This window comes from Nomascus leucogenys, chromosome 19, assembly GCF_006542625.1.
Source record: "Nomascus leucogenys isolate Asia chromosome 19, Asia_NLE_v1, whole genome shotgun sequence".
NCBI classification, from domain to species: Eukaryota; Metazoa; Chordata; class Mammalia; order Primates; family Hylobatidae; genus Nomascus; species Nomascus leucogenys.
This window is the reverse complement of record NC_044399.1, coordinates 30,901,611-30,916,061: the sequence shown is the minus strand read 5'-3', so window position 1 is coordinate 30,916,061 and position 14,451 is coordinate 30,901,611. Positions and strand designations below refer to the sequence as shown.

At 54.1% G+C, this 14,451-nt stretch overlaps 1 protein-coding gene and 1 pseudogene across 2 annotated transcripts; both read right to left on the bottom strand.

Annotated features, from left to right (window-relative positions):
- Positions 1 to 234: 234 nt before the first annotated feature.
- On the bottom strand, positions 235 to 3,074 carry LOC115831479 (annotated as a pseudogene).
- Positions 3,075 to 6,592: 3,518 nt separating this feature from the next.
- SPATA32 (spermatogenesis associated 32) lies at positions 6,593 to 14,283 on the bottom strand. 2 transcript variants are annotated; one of them, XM_003270717.1, is made up of 7 exons: positions 14,181 to 14,271; positions 12,730 to 13,166; positions 12,066 to 12,269; positions 9,357 to 9,411; positions 8,570 to 8,609; positions 7,297 to 8,261; positions 6,593 to 6,711 (listed from the first exon to the last, which is right to left on the bottom strand). In XM_003270717.1, exons 4-7 carry the CDS (start codon positions 9,359 to 9,361, stop codon positions 6,624 to 6,626), a joined length of 1,098 nt encoding a protein of 365 aa, XP_003270765.1. In that variant the 5' UTR covers positions 9,362 to 9,411; positions 12,066 to 12,269; positions 12,730 to 13,166; positions 14,181 to 14,271; the 3' UTR covers positions 6,593 to 6,623. The 2 variants fall into 2 exon arrangements, with proteins under 2 accessions (XP_003270765.1, XP_003270764.1); XM_003270716.1 differs by lacking the exons at positions 12,066 to 12,269; positions 12,730 to 13,166 and having other exon boundaries at positions 14,181 to 14,283.
- Between the last annotated feature and the right edge of the window lie 168 nt (positions 14,284 to 14,451).

Here is a 14,451-nt window from a genome sequence, read left to right as displayed (position 1 = left end):
CCTTTTCCTTTCGCCCTACCCAGTACTTAGTGACGCCATGAGTGACCTCGCCTTACATTTCCGCGCGTGCCACCTCCGTCACCGCCTGCCGGGTCCCCATTTCTTCCGGGCCTGCCCCCGCTCCTCGCCTGTCCCTCCCCTCCGCCAGCGGGTGTCGCCCCATCTGCCTGTCCCGCCTCCGCGCACTTGTCCCGCCCCTCACTGCGTGTCCCTCCCCCGCCCGCCGGCTCTCACCTAGGCCGAGTCACGCCCCGGGCTGGGCGGGATCTTGGGACGGCCGGGCCAGTAGGGCTGGATCAGGCGGAAGCCGGGGCCCCGGGCTGGGCTTCGTGTCCTGCGTTCCGGGAGCGCCAACCCCTCCAGGTTAGGAATCTGAGAGTAGGGGCTGCACGCACCTGGGGCGGGTGCCGGGGAGGAGGTAGAGGAGGAGACGGTCCTCAGAGCGGGTCCTGGGGGTCGGAGGCGAGGGCGGGTGTTGTGAGTGGCTGGGAGAGGTCCCTCCCGCGGGTCCCCGCGTCCCCCGCCCCCTCGGGGACGCGCCTACGTCGTCCAGTCTGTGCAGCGAGCGCGCCAGCTCCTAGTTGGAGAGGCCACTGATGCGCGCCGCGTGGCAGAAGGTGAGGCCCGCGTGGGAGCGCCCCCCAACCCCCGCAGCCTGGGCTGAGCCGCGGAGCCCGCTGCTTCTTGAAGTAGTAGCTTGGAGAAAAGAGGCGGGGCGGCCGCCTCAGACACCCCCAGCCCTCTCTGTCTCACAGGTGCGGAAGCCAAAGCAGGGCCGGAAGCCACTGCTTTGTCTTTGTCCTGGGGCGACTTGGGGCCCAGGAAACAGACCCAGAATTCAGGGCTCCCGTCTCTAGGGCAGGAACATCTCGGGGCAGGGTTTGCTCCTCCCATTCTGGGCCCAGGAGCTGGTATGGTTGTGCCCACCTCATCACCTCCTGTGCCAACTTGGAGGGCACAAAGCCCCGGCCCAGCAGCTTGAACAGCATTTCCAAGAACAGGGTCTGCAGTCCCTGGGGGGTCACACACCTGGCTGTTCCTCACCTGGCTTGGGGGCAAAAAAGGTGAAGGAGGGTGAGGAGGGGGCACCCCCTAGGCCAGGCCCACCCCTCCTCCACCAGCCTTGCTCCCCACCCAGGCACTAAGCCAAGCGGTAGTTGTCATTGAAGACACCCAGGAAGTCACTGAAGCTTACGATTCCATCACCTGGAGAGAGGAGAGGGGGTGCTATGGGTGCCTGCCCCCTGCAGAAGGCCTGCCTTGCACATGCCTGCTGGCAGTTCCAGGTGTTAGAGAATCTAGTCCTGCCTCTAGCCAAGGGCAGACCTCAGTTTCAATGGGGGAGAAATGGCCCATGCCTTGGGGGTTCCCAAATCAGGATTAGGATTAACACAGCAGCAACATTTACAGGCCTTGGGATAGGTGTGTTGGTCAGGGCAGGCTTCCTGGAAGAGGGAACTTTAAAATAGGACCAGGCCAGGATTTTGTGGGAAGGGGAAGCATTCTTTAAAAGAATGCCTGGAGGTGGGAGGGGACAAGAGGACAGGGATGGGGCACCCACCATCCAAGTCTGCCTGCCGCAGAGCCTCGAACGTCTGCTGTGGACTCAGCTGAATACCCACATTGCCCAGGGCAACTTTCATGCTGCACGTGTCCACGGTGCCTGTTGGGCTGCAGCTGAAAAGTTTGAAGATATCCTGGAAGGCTGAGGGTAGAGGGGACAGGTGGCAAGATGAACCACCCACACAGGAACCCTGAGAGCTGCCCACTCTAACTCAGGTGGAACTGATGACTTGGCTCATTCCAACTCCCTCCTGGGTGTTTTAAATTTGTATTTATTTATTTATTTTTGAGACAGAGTCTCACTCTTTGCCCAGGCTGGAGTGCAGTGGCGAGATCTCGGCTCACTGCAGCCTCAACCTCCCAAGGCTCAAATGATCCTCTCACCTCAGCCTCCTGAGTAGCTGGGATCACAGGTACGTGCCACCACACCTGGCTAATTGTTTAATTTGTTGTAGAGATGGGGTTTTGCCATGTTGCTCAGGCTGGTCTCAAAGTCCTGGGCTCAAGTAATCCTCCCGCCTTGGCCTCTCAAACTGTTGGGATTACAGACGTCAACCTCCACACCTGGCCTATAACTTTTAATATAAAGAGTAGCAGTGGCTGTTGTGTGTTGGTACATGTTATGTGCCCATCCAGTCCTCATGTCCAAAACTCATGTTTGAAAAACATTGAAAACTCATGTCCAAGGTCACATCTGGCAGTCTGGCTCTGAAGCTACAGTGCCTTGGAGCCCTGCTGGTGCCTGGCATGTAGTAGGCACTGAACATTGTTGATGATGAATAAAGTGATTCTGCTTTGAGGGGCCCTTGCCGATATCAGGACATGTTGTTTGGGGGAGCATTGGGGCTGTGGTTTCTTTTGCCTTTACCCCTATGGTCCTAGACCCCAAGAGGCAGGGAAACTCAGATTTTTCCCTCCATTTTTTCTCCTTCTTTACCTTCTCCCTTCTTTTCCATCCTGTTCATCATCCATCTATCCATCCGTCTAAATACCTGCATTCACATATCTACCAATCCATTGAGTTTTCTTTTCCTTTCCTCCCTCCTTCACACACACACACACACACACACACACACACTCACAAAGACTCTGTGAGCCCTAGGGTTGTAGAGATGAGCAAATCAGACAAGCATGGAGGGATGGTTGCAAACACTGGCTTCTTTCAGTGACCCCAGCTTCAGGGCAGGCAATCCCTTGTAGTTCTTCCTTGAGCACCCCCTAATTTTCTTCTCTACTGTCAGTCCTGGGGCCCTTACCTGCCAGCTGCTGGGGTGTCTCGCCTGTCAAGCTGCCCCAGGAGAAAGAAAGAGGTTGGAAAGGTCTTTGCACCTGTTGCATAGAAATGCCAGGGCTAGCCAGGCCTTACCCCAAACCCAGCACCCAAGGCCTGGCCTCCGGTCCCTGCCTTCACCTCTGAGACCCAGCATCTGGACCTGACTCTGCTGGATGGGCAGCTTCACAAGGCCCTGGATTTCTCTTGCCCTCATGGTGTATTCAGCCTTTGTGGCCATGGCTGCTGCTGGCTCTGTCTGGGTCAGCCAGGCAGTATGCAGCTGCAGCCTCCCTTTCTGCATCCTGCCAGCCTGCTCCTCTGCTGGATCTCATGTGAGCAGCCTTTGAGGGTGCTGTGGAGGCCTCAGAGGCAGGAAGGAGAGAGGGCAGAGGGGCCCAGCCCACTCAGGTACTCAGACTCCAGGGGACCTGGGACCAGGCCTGTGGGTATACAGTTCCACCTCCTCCCAGGATCCTCCATATGAAGCTGTACCACAGCCCTCTATGCAGGGGATTCTGGGGAAAGGGGTAGGGCAGTGATTCCCCCAACCCCGGGTGAGGGAAAAGGACCCTCCTCCAGCTCTGGTCACCTGTTTGTTCTCTGTGATGACTCGGATCTCTTGGTCTTCTGCTCTCTGCAAATTACTCCTAAAACTCAACAGTAAGGCCAGGCATGGTGCTCAGGACCGTGATCCCGGCACTTTGGATGGCCGAGGATGGAGGATTGCTTGAGCCTAGAAGTTCAAGGCTGCAGTGAGCCATGATGGCACCATTGTACTCCAGCCTGGGTGATGGAGAGAGAACTTGTCTCAAAAAACAAAAAAACAAAACCCCTCGACAGTAAGAAAATGAACAGCCCGATTTAAAAAAAATGGGCAAAAGCCAAATGTGGTGGCTTACATCTTTAATCCCAGCACTTTGGGAAGCTGAGGTGGGAGGATCACTTGAGCCCAGGAGTTCAAGGCTGCAATTAGCCATGATCGAACCACTGCACTCTGCCTGGGTGACAGAATGAAGCCTTGTCTTAAAAAAAAAAAAAAGTCTAATCTAAATAGGCACCTCACCAAAGAATATATACAAACGAAAGTAAGCATATGAAAAAATGTTCAACATCATATGTTATCAGCAAATTGCAAATTAAAACAATGAGATACTATTATGCACCTATTCAGATACCAAAATCCAAAACACTGCCACCACCAAATGCTGGTGAGGATGTGGAACAATAGGAACTGATTAATTGCTGGTGGGAATGCAAAATGGTGCAGCCAATCTGGAAGACAGTTTGGCAGTTTCTTACAAAACTAAACACACCCTTATCACATGATCCAGCAATCGTGCTCCTTGGTATTTATCCAAATGTTTTGAAAACTCGTATCCACACAAAAACCTGCACATGGATGTTTATGGCAGCTTTATTCATAATTGCCAAAACTTGGCAGCAACCCAGATGTCCTTCAGTAGGTGAATGGATAAATAAACAGTGATACACCCAGACAATGGAATAGTATTCACCACTAAAAATAAATGCGCTATCAAGCCAGGAAAAGATATGGAGGAACCTTAAACATGTATTACCAGGTGAAAGAAGCCAACCCAAAGAAACTGCATACCGTATGATTCCAAATCATTCTGGAAAAAGCAAAACTGTGGCAACAGTAAAAGGACCAGTTGTTGACAGGAGTTGGAGGGGCCAGGTAGAGCACAGAATTTTTAGGGCAGTGAAACGACTCTGTATCATACTACAATCAAAACCCATAGAACGGGCCGGGTGCAGTGGCTCACGTCTGTAATCCCAGCACTTCGGGAGGTCGAGGCGGGTGGATCACCTAGAGTCAGGAGTTCAAGACCAGCCTGGCCAACATGGTGGAACCCCGTCTCTACAAAAATACAAAAATTAGATGGGCGTGGTGGTGGGTGCCTGTAGTCCCAGCTACTTGGTAGGTTGAGGCAGGAGAATCGCTTGAACCCAGGAGGTGAGCAGAGGTTGCAGTGAGCTGAGATCACGCCATTGCACTCCAGCCTGGGTGACAGGGCACGACTCCATCTCAAAAACAACAAAACCCCATAGAATGTAGAACACCAATAGTGAACCCCAATGTGAACTGTGGACTTTTGGTGATGATGATGAGTCAGTGTAGGTTTATCAGTTGTAACAAATGTACCACTACAGGATGTCCATAGCGGGGGAGGTTGTATGTGGGTGGGGACAGGGGTACATGGGAACTCTTTGTACTTTCCACTCAGTTTTGCTGCAAACCTAAAACTGCTCTAAAAAATAAAGTCTATTAATTTAAAAAAACCTATGGAAAGATGAGTCCCGAGAGCCCATTGATGCTTCTGGCTCAGTCCCGCACCACCCCCAAGACACCCACCTCTGCAGCTCCTCCTTGTCCCTCCTTCCAGTCTCCTGCCCGCTTCTCCTCCTGGCCCTGGCCCATTCTGAACTGCTCACCCCTTCCTAATCCCACCCTCCAGGCCCTGGGCATCTCTCTCCTTGGCCCCTCCAAAAGCTGGGCAGGCTTTTGAAGATCCACAAGGCTGGGCTTTTGCTTAGCAGGGAACTTGAGGCCAGGCCATGGCGTGGCCTCCCCTTCTCCTTCCCCCAGGCTTCCCTGTCCACATCCTTGTCCATCCGGGTACTCCGAATCTCCTTCCTTCCTTTGCTGCCATCTCTACTCTGCCAGAAGCCAGTCTATACTGCCTGCCCTCTGGGCCTCCAAGGCCAAAGCCTGGGTGGGAGGCGTGTGCATTTGTGTGCATGTATTTTTTTTTTTCTTCTTTGAGATGGAGTCTCTCTCTGTTGTCTAGGCTGGAGTGCAGTGGTGCAATCTCAGCTCACTGCAACCTCTGCCTCCCGGACTCGAGAGATCCTCCTGCCTCAGCCTCCCCAGTAGCTGGGACTACAGGCGCATGTCACCATGCCCAGCTAATTTTTGTATTTTTAGTAGAGATGGGGTTTCACCATGTTAGCCAGACTGGTCTCGAACTCCTGGCCTCAAGTGATCTGCTGGCCTCTGCCTCCCAAAATGCTGGGATTACAGGCGTGAGACTCCACGCCTGGCTTTGTGTGCATGTTTGGTACATGCGACTGTCACAGGCACATGTGTGTATGGGCATGTGTGACATGTGCTGCGTCCTCTGTGTGTGGGTGCTGTACGTGTGATGTGCTGGGCAGTTGGTGGTGTCTGTGTGCACATGTCTGGGTGATCTATGGCTCTCCTGCATTTGGAGGTACGTCTAGCTCCAGCCTGTGACCCCCTGGAGGACCAGTCCTTCAGCCTCATTTTCCTCCCCTTCAAGCTCCTGGACACCATCCCTTCCCCATGCCAGCCCTTCCCCATGAAGAGTGCAGGAAGAACCCCCTCAGACCCACTTTCTCACCTGCCCAGTCCACGCCCAGGAGGCCATCTCCTCAGATGATCTCAACATGTCCCTGGCCTCAGGCCAAGACGAAGCCTCATTTCACAGTCTAAGAAATGGAAGCCTCAGAGGACACCGAGGTCTCCTCAAGACCAGCCACAAGTCTTTCTGCTGGCTTAGAGGGCTGGCCAGGAGGGAGTGAAGGGAACTGACCCTGGGGAGTGGGCAGGTGAGAGATGGGTGGCCAGGACAAGGGTGGCATTGCCCTCTGGGGGCAGGTGGAGCTGGGGCAGCTAAAAAATTGGTGACATCCCTAAAAAACCGAGACCAGGACACAGCAGCCAGGTGGGCTCCCTGGCCCAGGGGCATTTGCGCAAAAGTCTGAGCCGACGGTCAGCACTGGAGGCTTTATTGGTTCTGTCTAGTCATTTCTCTGGGGTTGTGGGGGCTGACAGCTTAAAATGGATTTTCACCAATAATGGATTTTCTTTCTCTTTTCCTGGTGGCACTGAGCTGCAACACAAAAGAGAGAGTGTCACTTGGGCCCCAGAGGGTGGTTGAAGGAAGGGGTGAGCCCAGAGGCCTCTCTGAAGAGGTCGCTGGGGTAAGGGGTCTTCTGCTGCTGCCTGCGTCTGGGCAGCTGAGGTTGCATTCTGTGTCCATTCACTAGCAGAAAGCAAGGTGTACTGGAGAGCCCTGCACCCTCATTCTCCCCTCAAGAAAAGTGTCCTGGACCCCAGGGTTGAGGCCAATAGGCTTTCAACAGGGCAGACCCCAGCCTGAGCATTCCCAACCTTGGTGAGGCCCGACCCCCAGGGTGGAAAGCCGCCTAATGCCAGTGTGGTCCTTCCCATTTTGAACCCAGGCCCCTGTGCCCACCCTCCTTGGTCCCCAGGCCTCCTCCTGCCCTTGTCTTGGCTCTGCTCCTCAGTCCACTGGAACGTCGTTCCAACAGCCGTTATGAGGTTACTGAGGTGGAGGCGTCACAGCCCACCACATCCCATTCCACTGTTCTCTACCCCTACCCGGCTGTGTGAGGACCCCCGCCACGTTCTAGCACAGCCCCTCAATGGGAGCTGCGGGGCTGGCCTCACTCACTCTTCCTTGCCTCCCTGCAGCAGAGGGGACGTGGCTGGTGGCTGGAGAAGCTGCATTTGCCCTTCGATGGTGGCCCTCTTGATCCCCGGCTTGCCGAAGTCAAAGTAAGCTTGAGCGAAGTTCTTGTCTTCCTGACTCCAAGATTTCAGTGGTGCTCTGGCTTCACGTGGTTTCTCTGGCAGGGTCTCTGCGTGCTTTTCTGGCTCTCGCTCCTCCACAGTGGTCAGGAGGGGCTCTGTGGAAGGCTCCAGAGCCTCCTGGGGTGGAGCTTTCATCATGTGTTCCAAACTGGGCAGGTCCATCCTGCTGGAGGAGGCCATGGCCAGGGAAGATGCAAAGGTGATTAGCTCTGCCAGGCCAATGGGTGGCGGGAGATCTGAGGACAGGAGGGGGCTTGGTGCCTGGGAGCTTGTGGCTGGAGGAGCTGAGTGGGCATCAGGGATCTGGAGCTGCTCCTCGGAGCACAGGGCATTGGTGGGGATGGCCTCCCGGAGGGGGGATCTGATGGGCTGGCCTGCGCTGCCATTGTTGAGCTGCATGTTGATGGCCCGCTGCAGGCTGTGCTCTGAGGCCTGGATGAGCTTGTTTGCCCAGAAGAGGTGCTTGGAGGTCTGCGCACTGATGGAGTGATGGCAGGCAGACATGTGGTTCTCCTCCGTGAAACTTTGGTAGTTTGAATTCAGACTCCATGGTCTGAAGGTCTGTGGCGTGGGCAGCCCCATGTTGGAGTGGACGGACTCTATTTTGCATACCAGCTGCATGGGTTCTTCGAAGTCAGACTCCTCGTTCCAGTTGGCTTCCGTGTCCAGCTCAGCTTCAAGCTTGAGGGCTGGGTATAGCTCTGACTCCAGTAAAGCCGGCACCTGTCCGATCTCCAGTTCTGGGTCTGGGTCTGGGTCTGGTTCTGGGTCCAGGTCCGGGTCCACTTTGAGTTGGGGCTTCTGCTCTAGCATGTCTGCCTCCAGCTGAAATGTTTCAACTCGAAGCTGAGGAGGCAGGAGCAGGAGCAGGAGGTCCTGCCCCTGAGGCCCTCCCTGGCACCGAGTCCCTGCCCCACCCCTGCCCCGGGTCCTGCTCTCTTCCCCCCGCCCCCTAACCCCATTCCTGCCTCCTCTCAGAGACCTGCCTGGTAAGGGTGTGTGTGTGTGGGTGTACCCACACTGGCCTGGTACTAGGATCCCAGGATTGTCAAGGATAGGGGCTGGTGGGGACTTAGGGAAGAGCCCTGCCGCTTGCCTACCACCTCCCTGTAAGAGGACACTCCCATTTTTACCTCCTGTTCCTCTTGTATCCGGTGTTGACTTAAATCATCTCTAAGACAGAAGAAGACAGAGTGGGCGATGGGGATCTGTGGGGTGGGTGGTGGCTTCAGCGGGAAGGGGGTTTCTGGGGCCCTCAAAGCCCTCTGCCTTGTAACAGAGGCTGGCACGATGCACCTCCCCCCGACCACCCCGCCACCAGCTCATCCACTCCCCTGGCTGTCCCACTCCGCTGCCACCAGGAAGTCTGCAGTTGTATTCTGAAACTTTAGTGAGTTTAGGAAGCTCCTTGCCAACTCATGCCCCACCCCCAAAGAGGAATCCAGTTGGTTGGAGGTAAGGCCCAGGAATCTCATTTTTATCAAGCATTGCAGGTGAGCTGGGGCAACTCACTTTGAGGATTAGTGCCCAGAACACTAGTCCCCAGCAGGGCAGCCCCAGAGCAACGTCCTCCCACCCACCTGCCCACTCTTTCTTCAAGTGCCTGCCCACCCCCGCCTTGAGCAGCTCTGTCCTCAGCAAGCCAGGCAGCTCTGAGGGGTCAGGTCCTATCCCATCCCTGGGTGTGCCCCACCACCCCTCAGTCTTCCTCTCATGCCAGGGGCTGAGGGCATAAACAGAAGTGGGAGGATAGACGCCCCACGCCCTCCCCAGCCTTTTGCCTGGACACTGGTCCCGGGGAGGTTTTGGAAATGGCAGAAGGGAGGGAGATCCTAGGCTGGGGGATCCTAGGCTGGGGGTGAGGTTGGAGGTCCTGGAGGGCTCAGGGGAGGCCCTGTGTTGATTGAGGATGGTTCTCACCGCATCTCTGCAACCTCCACTGACCCTTTGCTGCAGCATGGAAATCCATGGGTACCTGACAGGGCAAAGGACGTGAGGGCAGGGAGCTGCAGGGTAGAGGACAGTCCCGGAGGGATTCCAGAGCCAGCCACCTCTTCCTGCCCTTCTTTTCTCTCTTCTCGGCTGCCATTCCCTCACCGTCCTGCCCCGCTATCCTTGTTCCCAAGCCAGTCGCCATTCCTATCCTCCAGTCCTGCTCCCTCCACTCTCTGTCTGTGCCTTGCCTCCTCGGAGGCTCCCGGTTCCATCTCCATCCCCCAAAACCGTGACTGCTAACAGTACCCCGACCACGACGGAGCGCTTCCATAGCCTGGGCACTTTACCTGCTTTATCTCATTGATTCAACACAAAAAATTAGGACAGGTCCATTTGCCCAAGGCCCCCCAGCTGATCATAGCTGAAGTGATGACTTGAATGCAGGCTTGACTCAGGAAACTTTTAACTGCCCCCCTGCCCCGCCCCGGCTACTCCCAGGACCCTGTAACTGCGTGGAGTCCCGATAACGCCCCATGTGAACCTCCCCCATCTCCCCATTCCTGCTTCTCTGCCGGCTTCCTCTACTCTCTCTGGGTCATCCGTCACTGACTCCAGGCCAAGGCCTGCACCCCAGGTGTGTGATCTGAGGTGGTGCTAGCACCTATCCGACGATTTATGAGCTCAGATCACCCTCTACAGGGGAGACTGACTCCTTGGGAACATCCCCAACCCCAAACCCCTCCCTGGAGGCTTGTATCTTTTACTGCAGAAGCTGTTTCTTCACCCTGTGGGGGTGGGAAGCACCAGGCTGCCCTGTTCTCTGCTACCCAGGGCCATCATGACAACCCTGCCATCATGCAAGGTGGGTCCCCATCAGCCTGGGGTATGGCAGGAAGTGACAGCCCTGGCTCTGGCTGGGAAAAATCACTCCCAGGATCATATTGGAAGGATGAGAATGTACTGCGGTCTCTTCCTAGAGATGTAGTGGCTAGAGGGAGGGGTCCTTGCATGGCTGGTCCTGGGATTGGGACCATCTGCTTCAGCCTGGTCTTGGGGATGTATCAGCAGAGTGGCCAGCTCAATGATCTCTTCAGAACCCTCCACCTCCTTGATCACTGCGCTTCCCTGGCTTCCTCATGTGTCTCTCTTCTCCCTCTCCAACTCCCCCTGCCCCAGGTCCTGCTGTTCCCCAGTCTTCTGACCTCAGGGCCTTTGCTCCCTTTACAAAATTTCCCTGGGCAGTTTAATCAACACCCACAGCCTCAATCCCCCCATAAATGGCAGCTGGGTATGGACAGGAGAAGAAATTACTGTTGTGTGAGCCTCTTAACAGCACTGGGGGCTGGGAGAAAAAGTCAGACATTGACTCAGCTTGGGACCTCTGTGCCTGACTGGAGAATGTTCTATTAGGGATTCAGTGATATTCTGCAGTGTATGAAATAATTGAAATAATTTTTTTTTTTTTTTTTGAGGCAGGGTCTCACTCTGTCACCCAGGCTGGAGTTGCAGTGGCGTGATCTTGGCTCACTGTAACCTCTGCCTCCTGAGTTCAAGCGATTCTCCTGACTTAGCCTCCTGAGCAGCTGGGATTACAGGCATGCGCCACCACACCCAGCTCACTTTTTGTATTTTTAGTAGAGATGGGGTTTCACCGTTTTGGCCAGGCTGGTCTCAAACTCCTGGCCCGCCTCGGCTTCTCAAAGTGCTGGGATTACAGGCATGAGCCACCGTGCCTGGCCGAAATAATTTCAATTTCCAGTGGTTTGTTGCTAGTACACAGAAATATATCCATCTTTTGTATCCTGCAACTATACTAAAATCTTATTTGTTCTCATAGCTTTTTTTTTTCTTTTAGATTCTATCGGATTTTCTACATAGACAATAATGTGTGTGAGTCAAGACACTTTTACTTCTTCGTTCCCAATCTGGTTCCTCTTATTTCCTTTTCTTGCCTAATTGCACTGGGGACAATCTCCATACAATGTTGAGTAGGAGTGCGTGTGTACATCCTCGCTTCGTTCTGAGCTTAGGAGAAAGTGTTTAGCCTTTCACCGTTAAGGATGATGCTAGCTGTAGGTTTCTTCATGATGCCTTTCATTAGCTTGCGCATCTTCATGAAGTTTCCTCTCTTAGATTGCTTAGTTTTAATTAGGAATGGATGCTGGATTTTGCCTAATGCTTTTTCTGCATTTATTGAGATGATCATATGGTTTTTCTTTAATATTGTATTGTATATGTTATACATAACATATGTTATAATACATTAACATATGAGTAATGTTATATTATTTGGGTGATAATTCTTTTATATTTTTATATTGTTTATGGTAAAATACATTGTTTTTTTTGAGACAGGGTCTCACTCTATTGCCCAGGCTGGAGTTCAGTGGCGCAGATTCGGCAACCTCAACCTCCCTGTCTCAAGTGATCCTCCCGCCTCACCTCTGGGGTAGCTGGGACTGCAGGTGTTCACCACCACCCCCAGCTAGTTTTTGTATTTTTTGTAGAGATGGGTCTTGTTATATTGCCCAGGCTGGTCTTGAACTCCTGGGCTCAAGCTATCCATCTGCCTTGGCCTCCCAAAGTGCTAGATTATAGGTGTGAGCCACCACGCCCAGCTATAAATTTATTTTTTAAAATGTTAAATCAGCCTTGCATTACTGGGATAAACCTCATTTGGTCATGATATATTACCCTTTTTATATGTTGTTGAATCTGATTGGCTGTTTTTCAGAATTTTCACATACGTATTTGTGAGGGATATTGGTGTATAATTTTCTTTTCTTGTAATGTCTTTGTTAGGTTTTGATAGGGAGGATGGCTTGAGTCCTGGTGCCAGAGGTTGCAGTGAGCCGAGATGGTGCCATTGCACTCCAGCCTGGGCGACAGAGCAAGACTCTGTCTCAAAAAAAAGAAAAAAAAAAAAAGAGATGAGGTCTCGCTATGTTGCCCAGGCTGGTTTCAAACTCCTGAGCTCAAGCGATCTTCCCACCTTGGCCTCCCAAAGTGTTGGGATTAAAGGCGTGAGCCACCGTGCCTGGCCTAATTTCTTACCTCAAATTCACACCCTGTATGTCCAGACTCTTAAGTGTGGCCGCCACGGTTCTGCCTGTCTGACCCCTGTCTCCCTTTCTAGTCTGTCATCTCTCCATACCCCACTCTCCTCGCCCTATTCATCCTTCATCCTTTCACTCAAATGAGAAACCTGGGTCATTTGTGACTCCTCACTCCGCAGCTCCTGCCCTCCTACCCCTGATGCTCTCCTCATCTCCCAGTACCAGAGCCAACACGCACCCATGACTTCTTACCCTTTGGCACTTGGTGCTGAGTGCTTTGCACATTCAGTCTTCATACCTACCCTATGCCCAGTTGGCCACGGCTCTCCTCTCACAGATGAGGAAACGTGTATGAGGTCACGCAGCTATTAAGAGCAGCACACGACCCAAAGGCAGGTCTGGCTGGCTCCAAACTCTGGGATGCTACTCGCTGCACTGTCTTAAATCTCTTTAGTCTTCCAGTGGGACCACTGCAACTATGTCCCCCTCCAACTTGGATTTTCAATGACCTCAGAGTGAGCCTGCTACATCTCACTTGTCTCTGGTCACCCCCAGACTCCATGTGGCCTCTTGGTGTGATCTCTACCTTCATTTTTCATCTCTTGGCATCCAGCTTCCTGTCCCTCACCCTAAGCCGAAGCTATCCCCAGAGTACGGCAGGCCCTTCTGCACCCAGTGCCTTTGCAAATGCTATTTCTCATACCTGGAAAGCCTTCTTCTGGCAAAGTCCTACTCATGCCTGAAAGCCCAATTCAAATAATCAGTGTAATCCTCTCCATGACAGACCTGGCTGTCTAATCTATGTTTTACCTTACAGGCGTGAGCCACTGCACCCGATCTCTGGTTAATTTTTTTTTTTTTTTGACAGGGTCTTGCTCTGTGGCCCAGGCTGGAGTGGCACCATCATAGCTCACTGCAACTCCTGGGCTCCAGTGAGCCTCCCAGCTCAGCCTCCCAAGTAGCTGGGACTACAGGCTCATGCCACCACATCTGTCTAATTTTAAACATTTCCTGTAGAGGACAAAGTCTCGCTATGTTGCCTAAGCTGGTCTTGAACTCCTGGCCTTATGTGATCCTCCCACCTGTGCCTCCCGAAGTGTTGGGATTGCAGGCGTTGAGCCATCATGCCCACCTAATTTTTGACCATTTTTAATGCTGGCCCATGCCCTTCTGGGAGAGCGGATCCCCAAAAGAAAGCCACCATTTCAGTGGGGGATCTGACACCCCATGGGAAGGGGAGACCCAGGGCACTGGGGGCAAATATCTTTGCTCATTGGCTCAAAGAAGAGTACAAGGCATCAAGGAAGCGCTCCATAAAAATCTCATGAAGACTGCCGCTCCTCCCCGCAAAGCCTCAAGCATCAAGCAGGGACAACTGGATGTGATTTGTTGGATCTGCAGTTCAGGATAATTCATGAGTCGTTTCCTGTGCTCAAGGCCATTGCTCTTTCTGTGGTCTCAGAACCCCTTCAAGAACCACTGACTCTGCAGTCCCTACCCCAAGGCGCGCATGCGTGTCCGTGAGCGCACACGGGTGTGCACTGCGCAGGGACTGAGTCTGGGAGCCGCCGTAGTCAGGGGCACCGGGTGGGCTTTGGCGGCGGGTCGACCTGCCTTTCAGGTGCCGGGGGTTTGGGAGCAGGGGAACGGGCCCCGGGCGGATTCCTGACCGCCCCCTTCGCGCCCCGCCCCCCTCACTTTCGCTTTCCCCGCCTGCGCCAACCCCCGCGCCCGGGCGCCCGGCCGCTCCCACCTGTCACCCCCATGCAGACCGAGGCTCTGTCCTGGAGGCGGGGAGCGGGCTGGTGGATGCTGCCTCTCCGCCTCCAGTGTGCTCTTTGGCTGAGGGACTGGGGGGCGCTGGAAATATTAGAGGCGCCGGTGCCTGTGATGTCGCCGCCTCTGTGACGTCCCCGCCGCGACCCCGCAGGCAGGGAGCCGTATTTAGGTTCCGGGCGGGCGGACGGGGGACGGCCCGACTGAGGCGTCCTCCGAAGGCTGCGGGCCGGAAGCCAGAACTCCTC

What these genes read in the sequence shown, in the direction of transcription:
- SPATA32 (XM_003270716.1), bottom strand. An exon ending in GTGGAGGTTGCAGAGATGCG is followed by an intron (nt 8,610 to 9,356) that starts GTGAGAACCATC and finishes CTTCTGTCTTAG; the next exon opens with AGATGATTTAAGTCAACACC. An exon ending in GGATACAAGAGGAACAGGAG is followed by an intron (nt 8,262 to 8,569) that starts GTAAAAATGGGA and finishes GAAACATTTCAG; the next exon opens with CTGGAGGCAGACATGCTAGA.